Source organism: Chinchilla lanigera, unplaced genomic scaffold (genome assembly GCF_000276665.1).
Source record: "Chinchilla lanigera isolate Chin_1 unplaced genomic scaffold, ChiLan1.0 scaffold00061, whole genome shotgun sequence".
Classification (NCBI taxonomy): domain Eukaryota; kingdom Metazoa; phylum Chordata; class Mammalia; order Rodentia; family Chinchillidae; genus Chinchilla; species Chinchilla lanigera.
Genome location: NW_004955462.1, coordinates 997,451 through 1,013,927, shown reverse-complemented (window position 1 = coordinate 1,013,927; position 16,477 = coordinate 997,451). Strand labels below are relative to the sequence as shown.

Below are 16,477 nucleotides of genomic sequence, written 5' to 3'. Positions count from 1 at the left end.
TGCTGCGCCCGCTGCTGCTGCTCGCCGCGCTCTGCCTGGCCGGCCGCCCGGCGCGCGCCTGCCAGCTGCCCTCCGAGTGGAGACCCCTGAGCGACGGCTGCCGCGCGGAGCTGGCCGAGACCATCGTGTACGCCAAGGTGCTGGCGCTGCACCCCGAGGCGCCCGGCCTCTACAACTACCTGCCGTGGCAGTACCACGCCGGCCAGGGCGCGCTCTTCTACTCCGCCGAGGTCGAGATGCTGTGCGACCAGGCGTGGGGCAGCATGCTGGAGGTGCCCGCCGGCTCCAGGCTCAACCTCACCGGCCTGGGCTACTTCTCCTGCCACTCGCACACGGTCGTCCAGGGCTACTCCTATTTCTTCTTCCTCAGGTGAGCCGGGCGCCGCCTCCGCCGCTGCCACCTTTCTGCCTTTGCAAGGGACCTGCGGCCAGCTCGGGAGCTCCCGCGAGGTCTTGCCCCCTCGCGCTTTGTTCCCTCCTCGTCAGTCCACCTTGCTACAGGATCCTGATCACCTCTTTACAAGCCAGCGGTGATTTCATTGTGCTGTATGTACACAGACTGGTGTTTAAGGCGAAAGGTCACAGTGCTTTTTGACAACTACTTGATTTTTTTAAAAAACTGGTTCCCGTGGGCACAGATTGGAATGGTGAAACAAGTAATCTTTGAAATCAGTCTTTGCAACCTGACTTTTCTTTCCTGTCATTTTTGAGTCAGTTACTTAACAAGGACCTCTGCATCCTCACCTGCACGAGGTGAGAAGCAAGGCTGGTCGATACTAGAGCAGAGAAGCGCAGGCAAAGCGCCTGGTGCAGAGTAGTTGTGTAACCAGGATTCACTCTCGCGGTACCCGCTTCAGTGCCCAAACACAGCCTGGCCGTCCTCTTGTTGCACCGTCTTCGTTAGCCTCCAGGTTTTTCACAGTAGCAAAGGTTTCTGGGACCTGCTAGGGGTAAGACTGGTTCATAACATTTTGAAGAGCACAGAGGTGAATCAGACAGGCGGTCCTCTCTGATTCGGGACCACTATAGCCTTGTAAGGTACTGTGAAACTGGCCTTTGGTCAAGATGGAAGGCATCTTGCCCTAGAATTCAGACAATTCTCTTTGATTACTGAATTCTGCTGAAGTGTAAAACAGCAGGTGGAACCCTAAATTCATTGGTTGATTTCAGTTGAATTAAAGTGATATAAAACATTGGCAGGAAACATCAAAGTGAAATTGAACCCGTGTGAGTAGAGAGTGAGTGAATTAATCCAAAGGTGGTGTGATCAATAATAGTTTCAGGTTTCTGAATCCGTGAAGGGACACTCTGGGTATTTGGAATGATCCAGACTTAGGTCTGCATCTGGACCTAGGACACCATTTTTACCTCCTGTCACAATGAGAAGGCAAACAGTTCCATGTAGGGGTGTTTGGAAGCTCATGTCCACACGTGTTTTCCATACTGAAGCCAGAATATCTAAGTTTAGAATAACATGTCCTGCTTTGTGTTGGCTTGAGGGGGTTTAGCTAGATTAGGGTGAGTTGCTTTTTTTTTAACTGCTGGGAAAGTGTAGTTTCTAAATAAAGTCAGCCAAGACAGAGAGACTGCCTTCCACATACAGAGAGACTTAACTGATTTTTTCATGTTTCTGTTTAGGAAAAATACTGAGGACTCAGCTATAAAACTATTCAAGGACACACTTTATTTTCCAAGGCAGGGGGAGCCCAAGTACTTGAGCAGACGTTATTGCTTTTCTTTCTTTTTTTTTTTTTTTATCACTAAACAATTTTGTCCAGTGGCTGGAGTGGTCAACCAACTCTTTTCATCTTTTGCTCTAGCATATTCACAAAGAGGGCAGACAGACCAAGTCAGACAGTAGTTTCACAGATTTTCATTTCATAGGACGGTCTTGCTCTGCAGTGTATTAATAATTGCATCGAAATAATTTCTTCTCTTGTTCTGGGAGCCCCTACCTGAGAACAGATAGCAGTCAGTGTGTGTGTGTGTACAGGGTGGCAGCAGAGACTCCCTGGGGAGACCACTGTGCCCCCTTTTGCCTGGATTGTAATCCTTACCTCTTCTTTTAGTGACTGCTCTAACAAGAGATTTGCATCAGGCTTGGTTTAAAGAAAAGTTTACTAATATTTACATTGCCTCCCTTCTAAGTGCTTTATTTACTTACTTTGTCTAATGCAATCCTGATGACACCATTAAGAAAGCAGGTACAGTCCTGTTATAATCCTCTGTCAACAGACAGGGAGACTGAGGCTTACAAGTTAAGACATCTGTTTCATGTCATATACAAGATAATGCAATGGCAGGACCCGAACCCAGGTCATCACAGCTAGCCTTTCTCTAACCTGGAAACAGGATACTGTGTCTGAGAAGAAAGGCTTATTGGGGATCTGAAAGATGCACAAATAGACAAACAAGCGTGCCAACATATACTTTCCCCCTTCTATCCCAAAGTCATTCTGAAAACCTTACGGAGAGAATTGAAGCGTGAGGCAGACAAATGGAAGTGGTAACTGTAGGAACTTCCTTCATGAGGACGTGCTAGTCTCCATGATGAACTCAGCGAGACTACCACGATCCCCTGTGATTCTTGACCCAAGCTGCTCTACTCCAGCCATCGCAGATCCATCTCTGCTTTATTTCCCCTCCCTACTAGGATGGATGAAAATTATAACCTCTTGCCTCATGGAGTCAATTTCCAAGATGCCATCTTTCCTGATACACAAGAAAACAGAAGGATGTTTTCCAGCCTTTTTCAGTTTGCAAACTGTTCCCACGGACAGCAGCTTGTGACTTTCTCCAGTGACTGGGAGATCCAGGAAGACACCAGGGTAAGCGCTGGCTAGACACTGCACCACAGCAGAACAATGGGTCTGCTACATCTTGTATGAATTTTGTGACCGAGGAAGTCGAGAATATTCTTGAAAAAACTCAGACCAAATATTTATCCCTCACTTTCTCTCCCAGCTGTTAGAAAACACTGCTCATAAACTTTGGATTTCTGAGGTTTTAGTATTTATTATTTATTCACAAATTATGGAAAGAAAATGAGATGAAGGCTGGTTTATTGTATCTCAGTTTCCCCTGCTTCAAAGTGGCAATAGGACCAGTGGCAATAGGACAGGGCTGAGTATGATTTAAATATGTGAAATGTAATTATGCAAACCCCTCGGCATAGTGCTAGAAGAGTAAGTGTTCAATATATGTAAACCATTGTGACTATTTTTGTTACTGTTATGGAATTGTTCTGTGGAAAGAAAAAATCCTCAAGAAAATGAAATAAGCTAATACTGATATGATTTTAAGATACTTGTTAAAACTGATAGGATGGCCAAAGTGATTGGGGAATAGAAGGATCAGGGCCATTTTGGGCATGAAAATATAAAGAGATCCAATTTGGATCAAATCCCAGTTGGGGGAGATTTTTGAGGATTGTCACTTTTCCAAAACATGGCATTGTTCCAGTGGAGTTGGGATGGTGTTGGGCCAGGTCAGTCTAGGCTTATGTGGTGGTGGCCTTTCAGTTCCAGCCCCCACGAAGCTGTCTTTAGGGCAGTGTGACAGAGTCCTGGAGAAAGTTCTGCTGTGGGAATCACCTTTTTATAGGATAAGTAATGGACTTGCATACATTAGGTGGTTCCCCTTTTTGCAGCCACAAGAATTTGGGGGAAATGACCTTTCTTGTCTGGTGGCAAGATCTAGAGTAGCTGCTTTGTGTTTCCTGAGTTCTTTATCTTTAACCCAGGCTTCCCTGCCCCCAAAAGGTCTCCTGAGACTCTTGTACAACAGCTGTTCACATGATAGACAGGTATGTCCAGTCAATGGAAATTATTCTTTTTTGACACAAAGAGGTTTCTTTCTTAGTTCTCTCCTCCTGACAGAACTCTTGATTCTTCTAATCCTTCTGTGTTTCATCAGAATTTTCTGGAAATCTGCCTTATATTTTGTCCCTAACATGTTTCCAAACACTTATTTTACCCTTCTTAATCTTTACTGTTATCCACTCTATACTGAATTGGATGCAGCCAGTCTAAGCCTAAGTATCCAAAGTGTGAGTCATACCTAGCACATTCTGAAAGCAATCTTTTTGGGCATGCCACTTATTTAACTAAATGCTTGATAGTAACAGATTTATGTCCAGAGTTCTAATATTCTAAAAATCCTGGAATAGCTTAACCCCAAAACTTTAGCTACATAACCTATTTGCCCTATGGTCACATAATGAAGCTATTAACGTTACTCTGGAATTAGATTTTTCCATTATTTGCAAAAAAAAAAAAAAAAAAAAAAAAAAAAAAAAAAAAAAAAAAAAAAAAAAGTGGAACAATAGGACCATGGAGAATTGTTTCAATGTGAAAACAGATCTATTTCTGTCGATCAGATGTTGATCTTAGGAGGATTCCTTTTCCCTTTCCCTTTAGTCCTCTGACCTCTTAGGTAACAAAGTGTGGGAGTGCAGTGTACATGGAGAAAGAGTCAAAACTTGAAGGGAGGAAAAGAATTGTTCCAGATTGCTGTGCTTTTGAGCAGTTGAATTTAGAAGTTCGATCTGAGGCACACTGAATTTTTCAGATCTTTTGCTTGTACAATTTTTATTCCCTGCCCACTTTGAAAAAGGTCATATCAGAGCTAAATAAAATTAGGCCAACATTTTCACATTTGATTTAAAAAATTAAAATTAAAGAAATGTACTTTAAGAATTTTGCAATGCTCCTAGTGGTATTTTTACATAGTCTAGCATGATTAAGGCGCTTGTAAATAGATAGTCACAGAGTTAGATGAAGAATTATTGACAACTACTTGTTCCCTTATTTTAAAAAATACTAAAATGTCTGTCTTTGTGGGAAGGTAAGCATCAAGTTACCTTTGCTATCCAGGATAAGCATGTTATGGAATGTCAGGAACATTCTGCATTTTCCCTTAACCTGAGGAGGGATCAAGATTGCTGTTCAGGTCGCTGTTTCACTGCAGTAAGAATAAGTGTCAGGCGACTTTTGTTAATCAGAACATGCTAATCCTTTTCATCTTCCGAGAGCAGTTGTGAATGCCCAGGGACTTGCATAAATGCCGTGTGTGTGTGTGTGTGTGTGTGTGTGTGTGTGTGTGTGTGTGTGTTGTCTTCAACTGTAAATCCTGCAGGCAGGTGAGCAAGTTTATGTGCTTTCTGTTGATGGTGCTGTTGATTTCTGAGCTTCCATTAGCCAGGACAGTGGACCCAGATGCTAGTCTCAAAGATTGCATGTCTTTCTCTTTGCTTTTAGTTCTTTCTTTATCTGGGAGGAACACAGGAATCTGGGACTCTAGGGTTGATCTGCAGGTTAGGAGATGGAACAGGAGGAAAATCTTACATAGGGAAACCTCTGTGTTGCACACCCAGGGCACCATTCAACTCATTCCTCAGGAGCAAAATCCTCCCACACTCTGATTCCTTTCCAATGCCTTCCCTTCTTCAAATATCCCACCCAGCCCTTGGTTAATAGAAACATGATCTTGCTTTTAAAAGTTGCCAAGACGTCAGCAGTGGTACTAAGTGTTCAGTGCCTCTTTGATTTGGTGTCATAGTGTTAATGGGACTTGAGGGGATGTCTTTGGCACATTGGAGGTTTACTGGCAGGATTCTCTCTACACCAGCCAAAGACATTTTTCCTTCCTCTTTTTTTTCCCTGCTCGGCAAGTATAACAGTGAAAACAGAAGTTGAATATTTTTCCCTTTTGCTAGTCCAAAACCATCCCCTAGGACTCAGATCTAGCCTGACCCACACTTACATCAGTCTGTCATAAAATATCATGGGATCAAAACAAAATCTGTGAAGGTCATTTTGCCCTTCATGTTCTCCTTTCCTTTTTTTGGAGCTAGAAAGCAACTCCAAAAGGAAGGAGCTGTCCTTCTCCGAGGAGCCTGAGAAGGAACGTGGCCTCTTAGCCGGAAGGTCTAGATCGGCTCTGCTGCTTCCAGAGGAATGAGCTTGGGCAGGTCTCTTAAATTTCTCACAACTGCCATTTTCTTATTGATAAAATGGGATTAGATGTATATAAACCAAAGGTGTTATAAGGCTCTTATTAGAGCATGTGTTTGAAAGTACTTTCAAACTAAACGACGAAGAGTAATGGCGGGGGTTTATTATGCCTGTAATTTTAAAGTATCACTTGAAAAAGGACATTTAAAAGCTTTTTAAAAGCTTTCTGCTATTTCCTAGGTAAGTCCTAAAACTTTCTGTGATTAGACAGCGCTGGGAAGCGGGGTGTGGGTCAAAGATGGGGATTATAAGGCGGAAAACATCCTACACAGCTTCTTCCTTTTAGCAGCATTTAATGACTTTTGTACAGGAGCACTGTTTACAGTGTGCAGTGTTCACTGAACTGTAAACATAACAAACTGAACGGAACAGATAACAGACTTTTCAGATTCAAATCTGAAAGTATAAAATGGTAGCCAGTAGCTTCTCTCCCGCCTCTGATGCCCTGGTTCCCACCCATCTTCCAGGTACAAAACTACTGCGATTAGTTTCCTGGGTAAACATTCCGTGACTGTTTTTATCCAACAAATAAGCCAAACTTGCATTGTTTTTTGTTGTTTTTGACACACAGCAGCACTATATACACTTTGTTATGCATTGCTTTGTTCACAATTAGATCTTAGAGATTTTTCCCTATCAACACATATGAAGTTGCCTTAAAATGTTTATGATGGGGCCATAATTCATAAGTCTTGTTTCCTCGTGGCTCTGAATTGAATTTGATCATTCCTGCCAGCTTGAACCACCGGTGGTACATACACGACTGTCCCATTGGGTGGTTTTGTACCGCTGCTCAGGGAGTCTCTATAATCAAATAAAGGCAGTAATTTAGTAGACCAGATGTCATTAAATTTCAGTTCCTTAAGGAAAACATTAAAATCGTATTAAAAATTGTAATATGGCTAATTTGTGGAACAGCAGTTGTGTCATAGCCACTAGACCGTCAGGGACCTGATTGGTGCAGCAGTTGTGAATGCACGTAGACACCAACAGTGAAGTACTTGTAAATTTCCATGGTAAAATTTAGAGAATTAATTAATGATGAACTATTAACCCATGAAAAAATGCTATAGGCACAAATTAAAAATGAATTTGTTGGTTTTTGTAACAATTTTTAAAAATTGTTACAGTTATATATTATTATTACAAATACATATTATTAAAGCTTATATTTGGGCAGTAATTATTCAAATCCAAGCAACTAACTAGATTTGATCTATTTATAGACTTTTTATTAATTGTATTAGGAAAAAGACCAGAAGAAGGGATTCAATCCATTTGTACCACCAGTGGTACAACCTGCCAAATGCCAAGCTGACAGTTTAAGCCAGTGGAAATATGTCAAATATGGATACATCATAATATATTTAGCTAAGTCCCCTACTGATGGGTTGCTAGGTTGTTTTTAACATGGAACTATTACAAATAGTGCTAAGTGGTTATGGCATTATACATGCGCCTCATTTTTTGTAATTGTTGAGCTGAATCTTCAGCAAATATCTGAGGACTTAATATGAGGCAGCTACTGTGTTAGATGCTAGGGTTTCAATGTTTAGTAGAATACAAAGGCCTGATGTCCTAAGTTTGTAGTCCTAATGTTGGTGATTGACACAGTTAAAAGTCATATTAATGACTGTATAGTTTTAAATGGAAGTAAATGCTTAAAGGAAAGAAAGAAAATAAGAAGGGGGTCTGGCCTTGGCTTGAAGGTGAAGAAAGCCTTCTGTGATGAACTGATAGTTGAGGTAAGATCTGCTGGAACATCAGGGGTGCTAGCTAAAGTTGGGGTTAGCAATCCAGGGAGGAATCCATGCAGAGGCTTTGGTGGAAGGGTGCTGGGGTCTGGGAGAAATGCAGAAAGGTCCTGTGGTTTGAACTGCATGAGGGGCTGGATGAGAAGGATGTGCTAAGTTCTGGCAGGATCCTAGTTATGTGGGACTTGAGAGGCCCTGGTGAGGACCTGAGATCGTTTGCATTTTGAAAGGATCAAGCTGGTACAAGTTGGAAAGTGGCATGGAGTGGATCTGTGAGAGGTGCAGAAAATAGACAATGTCATTATGAAGGTACCTGACAGATGTTGGACTGGGGTACAAACAGTGGGAATGAGCAGAAGTTGGCAAATCGGCGAGATATTTAGGAAAAATGTTTTTCTTTCTTTTTTAAATTTTATCTTCTGTAAGCTCACCACATATCTGTTTTTAAATTTATTTTAAAAATGAAAGAAGGAAAACGTATTAACAAGCAGACATCCATTTACAAAATAACATAAGAACAATGCAAGCAATACTGAATTACAGACAAAGTGGTAGGAAATTAACAATGGTTGTTGTATTACTTATTGATATCTTCAAAGTGGTTTCTCAGGAAAACAAATAGAGACATGCACGATTGATCAAGTAATCATTAACTGTTCTTGCAGTACAGCAATAGAAGTCAGTAGTACAACTATGTTAGCCATCCTGTATATACATACATACATAATTCTCCTTCTTTCTTTTCTCCTTTCCCTCATCCCAGTTGCTCTTTACTTTTGAGTAGTTTCCTTTCATTTCACAATGTCTATTATATTGGTCTTTCTAATTCTGTCTGGATAGGGGCTATAAACTGTATTCTTGCCCTGACCAGGCCCAGGGATGTGGTCATGGAGGCTTACAGTGTGCCATTCGTGGGACACTTCTTACCCTGGATGATAGCCTCATGCTTAAGTGTCTATCTTATGACCTGGTGTCCCTCTCATGAGAAACTTGCTTATTCCAGTAGATGCCATTGGCTCTTGTCTGGCCTGCGTTCAGTTTATTCCTATAAAATGGTCACTCTTTCTAGGTTTGGTGTGTGGATCATGTGAGTCACAAAGGTGGCAACTTGACAACACGTGGAAAAGCAGAAGCAGTTTCTTACTCACTGATAGCAGAAAAGGACAGATTACTTCACAGGGCCAACAGAGGGAGAGCTGTCTGGGCATGTGCACTCAGCCAGCAGCAGAGAGCAAGAGAGAGAGAGCAAGGGACATGTGGACCAAGGCTTTCCCTGGGTCCAGGGCATTGCCCAAGCAAGTCTTGCTGAGGGAGTAGGTTTAGCAAGCAGGTATGGGTTCTGTGGAGGCCCACTGTGATGGAGAGTGGCCACTGCAGGTCACTGTCATAGTTGTCACAGTACATGAGGACTGTGTGGGTCCATGGGGACAGTCAGGTAGGTGGTATTTAGCTGTCCCATAGGTAAACTGGGCAGGAGGCAACAATGTAAGGCAGACATCTGGATTGACCACAATAGGGAACTAGAAGGAGATAGGGAATTGGAAATGTTTTCACTGGGAGGCAGAGAACTAGAACTTATGTGAAAGGTGACTAAGCTCTGTTTCTGGTCTGAGGAAATTTAACTTAAGTTTGCAATAGACACTAAGGCAACACAAAAGTACAGGAATTCATTATAGGAAATATGGTCAATAGGTGCGGTGGTGGTTTGGGTTAGACAGGAAGTAAGAGGGGTGGCCAGAGAGGCTCCTATGTTTCTGACACATACAGTGTGTGTCAGCATTGGCCCTGGAAATCTGATGTAGGACAGGAGTGGTGGGAATTCATGAGTCTGGTTCTTGAGGTGGTCGGATCTATAAGTCTGGGACCTCAGGAAGATCCCCAAGTGGAAGATACACCTTTGGAACTATTAATTAGATGCCAGTTAAAACTGGATAGGAATGATGTTTCCAAGGGAAAGGGTTTGGATTGAGAAAAGTAGAGTCCCTGAGCCTTGTGAGACATTGACATTGGTCAAGAAGGAGTACAGGGGGAGAAGGAAAAGCGAAGGAGTCAGGGATCAGGTTTCAAGGATGAATGCTAGCATGGTGGTGTGTGCCTGTGATCTCAGCTACTTGGGAGGCAAACGGGGGAAGATCATGAGTTTGAGCCTAATCTGAGTGACTCAGAACCTGTCTTAAAAAACAGAAAAAATCTAAAGGGGTAGGGATGTAGCTCACCTGTGGGTTCAACCCCAAATTAAAAAAAAAAAGAATGCATGATCAGCAGAAACAAAGGTACTGAATAGTTAAGTGAAAGGAGGCTAGAAAGTAACCATTCAGCTTTGATGACCTAAAGGAAAGACAGTTTCTATGGAGAGAGGGAGCAGAATTAGGTGTAGTGGCGTGAGGGCCAAGTGGGACCAGAGGACATGGAGACAGTGTGAGTTTGGCTTGGATGGTTTAATGCAGATCAGAGTATAGATGAAGGGGGCAGAAAGGTTGAGGGAGTAGGGGGCAGAAAGGTTGAGGAAGTAGGTTCATTTTGTTGTATTTAAAAGAAGGCAGTTGCTGAGTGTGGTGGTGCATGCCTGTAATCCTGGCACTCGGGAGGCTGAGGCAGGAGGATCTTTGTGAGTTTGAGACCAGCCTGGACTACAAAGTGTGTTCAAGGTCAGTCTGAACTGCCTAATGAGACCCTGTCTCAAAAAGACAACCCCCCTCCCGCCCAAACAAAAGATGGAAGTCATCCTGTTTAAACCATTGTCAGTGGATAGAATTTTAATTCCCCCTTTGTGGACTGAAAATCTTTTGTCTTACTTTCTCTTCTGTGAGACACAATACCTGACAACACAACTGTAAGGAGAAGAGCTTTATTTTGGCTCACAGTTTGTAAAGGTTTCAGCCCATAGTTGGCTGGCTCCAAGGCAGGGCAGCATGGCAGAGGATAAAGAGCTCATGACATAGCAGGCAGGAGGTAGCAAGCAATCAAGGGGCAGGAGGGGGGGAAATACATCCTTCCAGGACACATCCACAGTGGCCCCTCTTCCCACCAGGCTTCACTCCCATCATACTCAGCTACAAACCTATCAGTGGACTAATCCAGGGTGAGGATCACATACCCCTGATCTAGTCACTCCTGAAAGCCCACCTATGAAAGCATGAGGCTTTGGGGGAGCATCTCCATATAAAATATAACTCCTTTCATTTTTCTTTTGCATTGACTAGAACTTCCAATGTAAAGTTGCATGGAGTGGCGAGAGTGACTTACATATGCTAACTGTAGTTTTTTGTAGATGCTTTTTATAAAATTGAGGAAGTTACCACTGGACTGCAGAGAGCTTTAACCATGAACTGAAGTTGAGCACTGTCAGATGCTCTCTCAGCATCTACTGAGATCTCAAGGTTTTTCCTTTTGTTAATGAACTGAACTACATTGTTTGGTTGCCAAATGCTGAGCCTATACTTACCAAAAACCCTTGGTTTGTATATATATTGATGGAATTGTTTTGCTAGTATTTTGTTGAGGACTGTTTTTTACACCTATGTCACAAGCAGTATTTGTTATTTAAATTTTCTTATAATTAAGAAAGGGTTATCAGAGTAATATTGGGCTCATCCAATGAGTTGGGAAATGTGCTTCTATTTTCTGGATGAGATTGTGTTGAATTGTTTCCATCTTAATTAAATGTTTATGTTTATCTGCTAAGACTGTTGTAGGAAAGCGTCACAGACCAAGTGGTTTAAATGACATAAATTTATTTCTCACTGTTGTGGAGGATGGAAGTCTCCCTAGGTCAACGCCTATTGGTCTGTCTTACACGGTGATTAGATTTTTTAAACCTGTGCTTAATTTTGTAACATCATGCATTGATCATTTGGAAAATATTAACCCGCTGAGTTATACAGATCTTCAGGCATTTATGCAATATAAAGAAACTAATTGTTAATATCACCATTGATCTCATTGGGAAAGTCTTTCCTGGGAGACTGTCACACTCAACAGTAGCAACTTCCCTGCAATTCTCAATTTTGCTTGATGCTCACATTTTTCATGGAAGCAGTCAGTTTTCTTTGAAATAACAGTCTTATTTTATTCATTTTTCAAAGGATTGTCTATCAAATATTCAAACCTGAATCAATATTGTCATTCTTCTAAACAAAAATGGTGTTTAATGATGAAAACTTCTAGCCAGGCTCAGAGCTACATCACGTGAGCACATAACCTGTGACACCTCTGTCCCAAGGAAAGTAGTGGAAGTGCATTCTCCACAGAGTATTTAAAAGTCAGGTTTTAATAAAGTCAATAATTTTTACTTCTGTATTAAAGATGTCATTAAAATACATAGCTTTTCCCCCCCTGCTAGCACATGGTGCTGAAGAATACGATGACTTTTAGTATAATTTGGTGCTATTCCCTTGATTTGCACTAAAGGGCCAAGTATAACTTGCCTTTCTTTTGTACCAGTAGTGCAAATGTCAACATGCTGACAAGGACACATGACATCTTGGTAATGTTCAGAAAGTAGTTTTGATCTTATGGACCACCTGGAAGGGCCTCGGCTCCCCCAGGACTCTGTAGCTTTAAGAACAGCTGCTCTGGACTAACTTGGTGATGGAGAATGATAAAGAGAAGGTGTGGACTTAGACTAAGTGCTTCAGGATGGGGGGAGTTAATGATCGAAGTGAACAGAGGAGTGAGACCTCAGTGTAGAGCTAAGAAGAAGATCTGGGGTAAGCTTTGAACTTTAAGTAATTTCAGCAGCTAGTTTGTGGCAGTGAGAAAAGTGGGAGGTTGTGTAGGTGGAGTTGGGCCCAATGGTGGAGGGCTGTGAGAAACTTTGCAAAAAGTTTGGGTCTGAGAATTGGGAGACCTGGGTTCCACTCTGCACTGTGTCCACTAATTAATGGTAATCTTGGGCAAATTAGTTTTTCTTATATATCTTTGTGCTCAGCATGTAACTAGAACATGCCTTACTACATATTTCATTCATTGAAATTAAACCTTTTCCACCTCTGGAAGATGAAGGAGTAATCCTTTATTTCCCTGAGGGTTCAATATATACTGAACACTGATTCTGCTCTCCAAGTGACAGTTGAGTCATCAGAGGCCTGGGATGGGTTCAGTGGATCCTGGGGAGATGATGACCAAACTGGAAATGAGATGGGCCTATTCTGATTCTGTACCTGGTCTCCTGCCTTCCCCAGACCGGAAGACTTTTAATCACAACATAACCACCACTTCCTGCCTGCCCTCCTTCCTTTACCCAGCTGGTGTGTTTTTGTCCTCCGACACTGCCATTGGAATTCATTCATTCTTTTTGTGGCTCTCATCACAGCCATTGTTTTTTTTTGTTTGTTTGTTTGTTTTTTTTTTGTTGTTGTTGTTGTTGTTTTTCTCTGGTACCGGGAACCGAACTCACGACCTTGCGCTTGCCAGGCAGGCGCTTTTGCCACTGAGCTAAATCCCCAGCCCTTTTGTTAAGTAATTTGTAACATTGTGGTTCCGTAGCTGCGTTTCCCATAGCTTTAGGATGGAAATTCCACAGACGTGTCTCCTCATTCACTTTTGTGTTCATGTGAACCTTGCATGGTTCCATGAACCTGATAGGCATTTTGTTGAATGATGGTATTGATATAAATGAGGGGATTCTTTACCTTGAGCAAGGAAAACTTGAGAAAGACTGAAAGTTCCTCAAGTTAGAGGAGACCTTAAGCATTCCAGGAAGTTCTCAGAAGAGAGGAGGATTGATCAAGACCTTGTAAGATAATGTAGAATATACCGTTTCAAACTGCTTTTGAGGTACCTAGAATTATGCTACTCACTGCCCTCTAGGTACATGCTTTTAACCTGTTCCCAGATGGTAATTCATTTAGCCAGATAGAGCCAAAGCTGTGAAGTAGGCAGGGTGGTGGTCTTTCTTATTCATTCATTCCTTTATTCTCTATATATACATTACCTACTAGGTGTCAGGCACTAGCATACAAAAAAGAACAAGAGAAAAGAGCTCCCTGCCCTCCTAGTGAGGTGGGGGAGAGACAGTTGATGCATCAGTTGACATAAGAAATATCAGATACTTACAGGTGTTTGGCTAAGAATTGAAAGAAAGTAACGTGATAGAAACAGGTAGCTTCTTTAGGTTGAAGAGATGACATTTAAATGGAAATCTGAATGTCCCAGGGTCAGCCATACTAACATGAGACAGAAAAGCATTTCAGGTAGAAGAAAAAGCCAGGGCAGTTGTTCCCAGGATGAAGATGGCATGGCATGCTTGACGGATGGAGAGTAGAATGGATCATTGCTAGTGAGGGAAAGAGTGGACCAGCTAAGTTTGGTCCATAAAGCATTCCAAGCAGAGGTGAGCAGTGTAGACTTTGTGATCCAGGGAGCGACATGATCTAATGAGTATTTCAGAGACGTAACTTGCTGGCTGCTGAGTGAGCTGTGGGTTGTTGAGCGGCAAGAGTGGAAGCGGGGAGACTGACTAGGAATGACTGGGATGACCCAGGCAAGAGCCATGGACGCTTGCTCTAGGGGCCGGCAGTGGCACTGGAGAGAAATGGCAGGGCCTGGGATATGTTTTAGACGTGGAGCTTCTCCTGTGTCCTCCAGTTATAGTCCACTCCTCCACGCCCTCTTTCTTAGACATTTAGTCTCTGTCTCCTTCCTGCAGGGCTTCGGCCACCCTTAGAGTGTTGGCCAGTACTGCATATCATACTGTAAAACATTATGCGTCCATTGGGAATATTATTAATAATTTGCCTTGTTGCAAATTGCAGTCTCAAAACTTTATTTTCATCTTGATAAGGTGTTACAATGGAGTTCTGGGTCCTAATTCAGACTCAGCACTAACTTTGTGACTTTGGAGATCATGTGAGCACTCTGAATGCCATTTCTTCATTTGTAAAATGCATCTGATCATATCTGTGCTTCACTCATAGCATGTTAATTTATCTATATTGCATGTTAACTTTTTCAAAAAATGTGAAGTAACATACTAATAAGTTGAGAAACCATCTCTGCTTCATGCTTAGGATGGGGTTACATCCTGCTGAATCTATCGTAAGGGGAAAATATCCTAAGTGAAAAATGCACTTCACACACCCAACCTATGGAACGCCTCTGCTTGGTCACAGAGTACGCTGTAGAAGATGGGTCAGTCTCCCTCATGACCTCCTGGGTGATGGGGAGCTGCAACCAGACATGCTTTTTGCTAGCCTGGGAAAAGATAAAAATTCAAAGGATAGTTTCTACTGAATTTGTATCACTTATGTACCACTGTAAAACCAAAAATATCATGGACTGAAGAAGTAGGGGTCCACTTGTACAGTGTGATAGGTTCTGTCAGAGTTCTCAGAGGTCTCCAGGCCTGTGTTCCATCCACAAGGACTTTTGGGCACTCCCTTACCTTCTTTGCACAGGGACATGCACTGAGGAGACTTGGTGGCCTTAGACTTGGTCTCTGAGCTCAAGTGACAAGGCAGTGAACTTCCGGGCAAGATGGATGCTCCAGCTGGGCCTGTGAGAAAAGCCTGGTTGGGTGAAGGGGAGAGAAAGTGGATTCATGTGGGGAAAAGCATGCGTGAAGACTCAGATACAGGGCACGTGAGGAGACAGGTAGTGCCTGCCAGGGGAGGTGGGGAAACAGCCAGGCAGGTGGGCGAGCCTCCACTGAAAGTGCTTAACTTGTTTTTATGTGTTGCAGCTCATACTAGGAGGAGTCCTCCTCCCTGTAGAGGTGAAGTTTGTGACCACATTGTGTGGCACTCTTCCCCCCCGCCTCTGCCCATCGGAAAGTTTTATTGACATACACCATCACTTCTAAACATGAATGCTAATCTATCATTAGTTACTTTTAAAAAACTTATTTAGGAAAAGAACTTATAGATTCATAGGCCATTTCAAAGATGGGTCCTAGGTAGCCCTCCTTCATGTTCCTCTGCTGTTAGTGTCTCGTGTGACTGTAGTATGACATCAGAACCAGACAGTGACATGAGTCACATGCACAGGGGGTGTTCCAATGCCACTGAATACGGGCACTCATTCATGTGTTTTAGGGGTAAGTCTGTGCAATTTTGACACATATAGCTGCCTGTATCACCACCATAGTCAACATACAGAACTGTCCCATGACCACACAGCTCCTACATGCTGTTCTTTTCCTCCTCCCCACCCCCTAGTACTCAGCAACCACTAAAGTTCTCTAGAACTATAATCTCATTTCAGGTATTATATAAATGTAACCATTCAGTAGATACCTTTTTGTGTGTATATGATACTGGGGATGGATTGAACCCAGAGTCACTCTACCACTGAGCTATAACCATAGCCCTTTTTATTTTTTATTTTGAGACACTAAGGTGCTTAGGCTGGCCTCAGATTTGTGATCCTTTTGTCTTAGCCTCCTGAGTAGCTAGAATTACAGGCATAAAACACAGCACCTTGCTCTAGGATATACTTCTGAAATTGGCCTTTTTCATTCAGCATGATTTCCTTGAGGTTAATTCAGGTGGATGTAGTCCTTTTTATTGCTGAGTAGTATTCCAGAGTATGGATGTTCCACTAGTCACTTAACCAGCCACACACTGAAGGATATTCCAGTTTTTAACTATTAAGAATAAAACTGCTATGAACATTCATACAGGTTTTGGTACAGACATTAGTTTTCATTTTTTTGTCATCAGTGCCCAGGAGTCTCATTGCTGACTCATGTGGTTAGTCCTATTTTAGTTT

General features: G+C 42.4%; 1 protein-coding gene across 1 annotated transcript in view; it reads left to right on the top strand.

Moving 5' to 3' along the window:
* Nucleotides 1-16,477, top strand: part of Ccdc3 (coiled-coil domain containing 3) — a gene marked incomplete at its 5' end in the record, with an annotated part of 104,628 nt that continues 88,151 nt past the window's right edge. Inside the window, 2 exon segments of the mRNA XM_013521472.1 lie at nt 1-370; nt 2,654-2,828. Of these exon segments, the coding sequence (XP_013376926.1) occupies nt 1-370; nt 2,654-2,828 (545 nt within the window).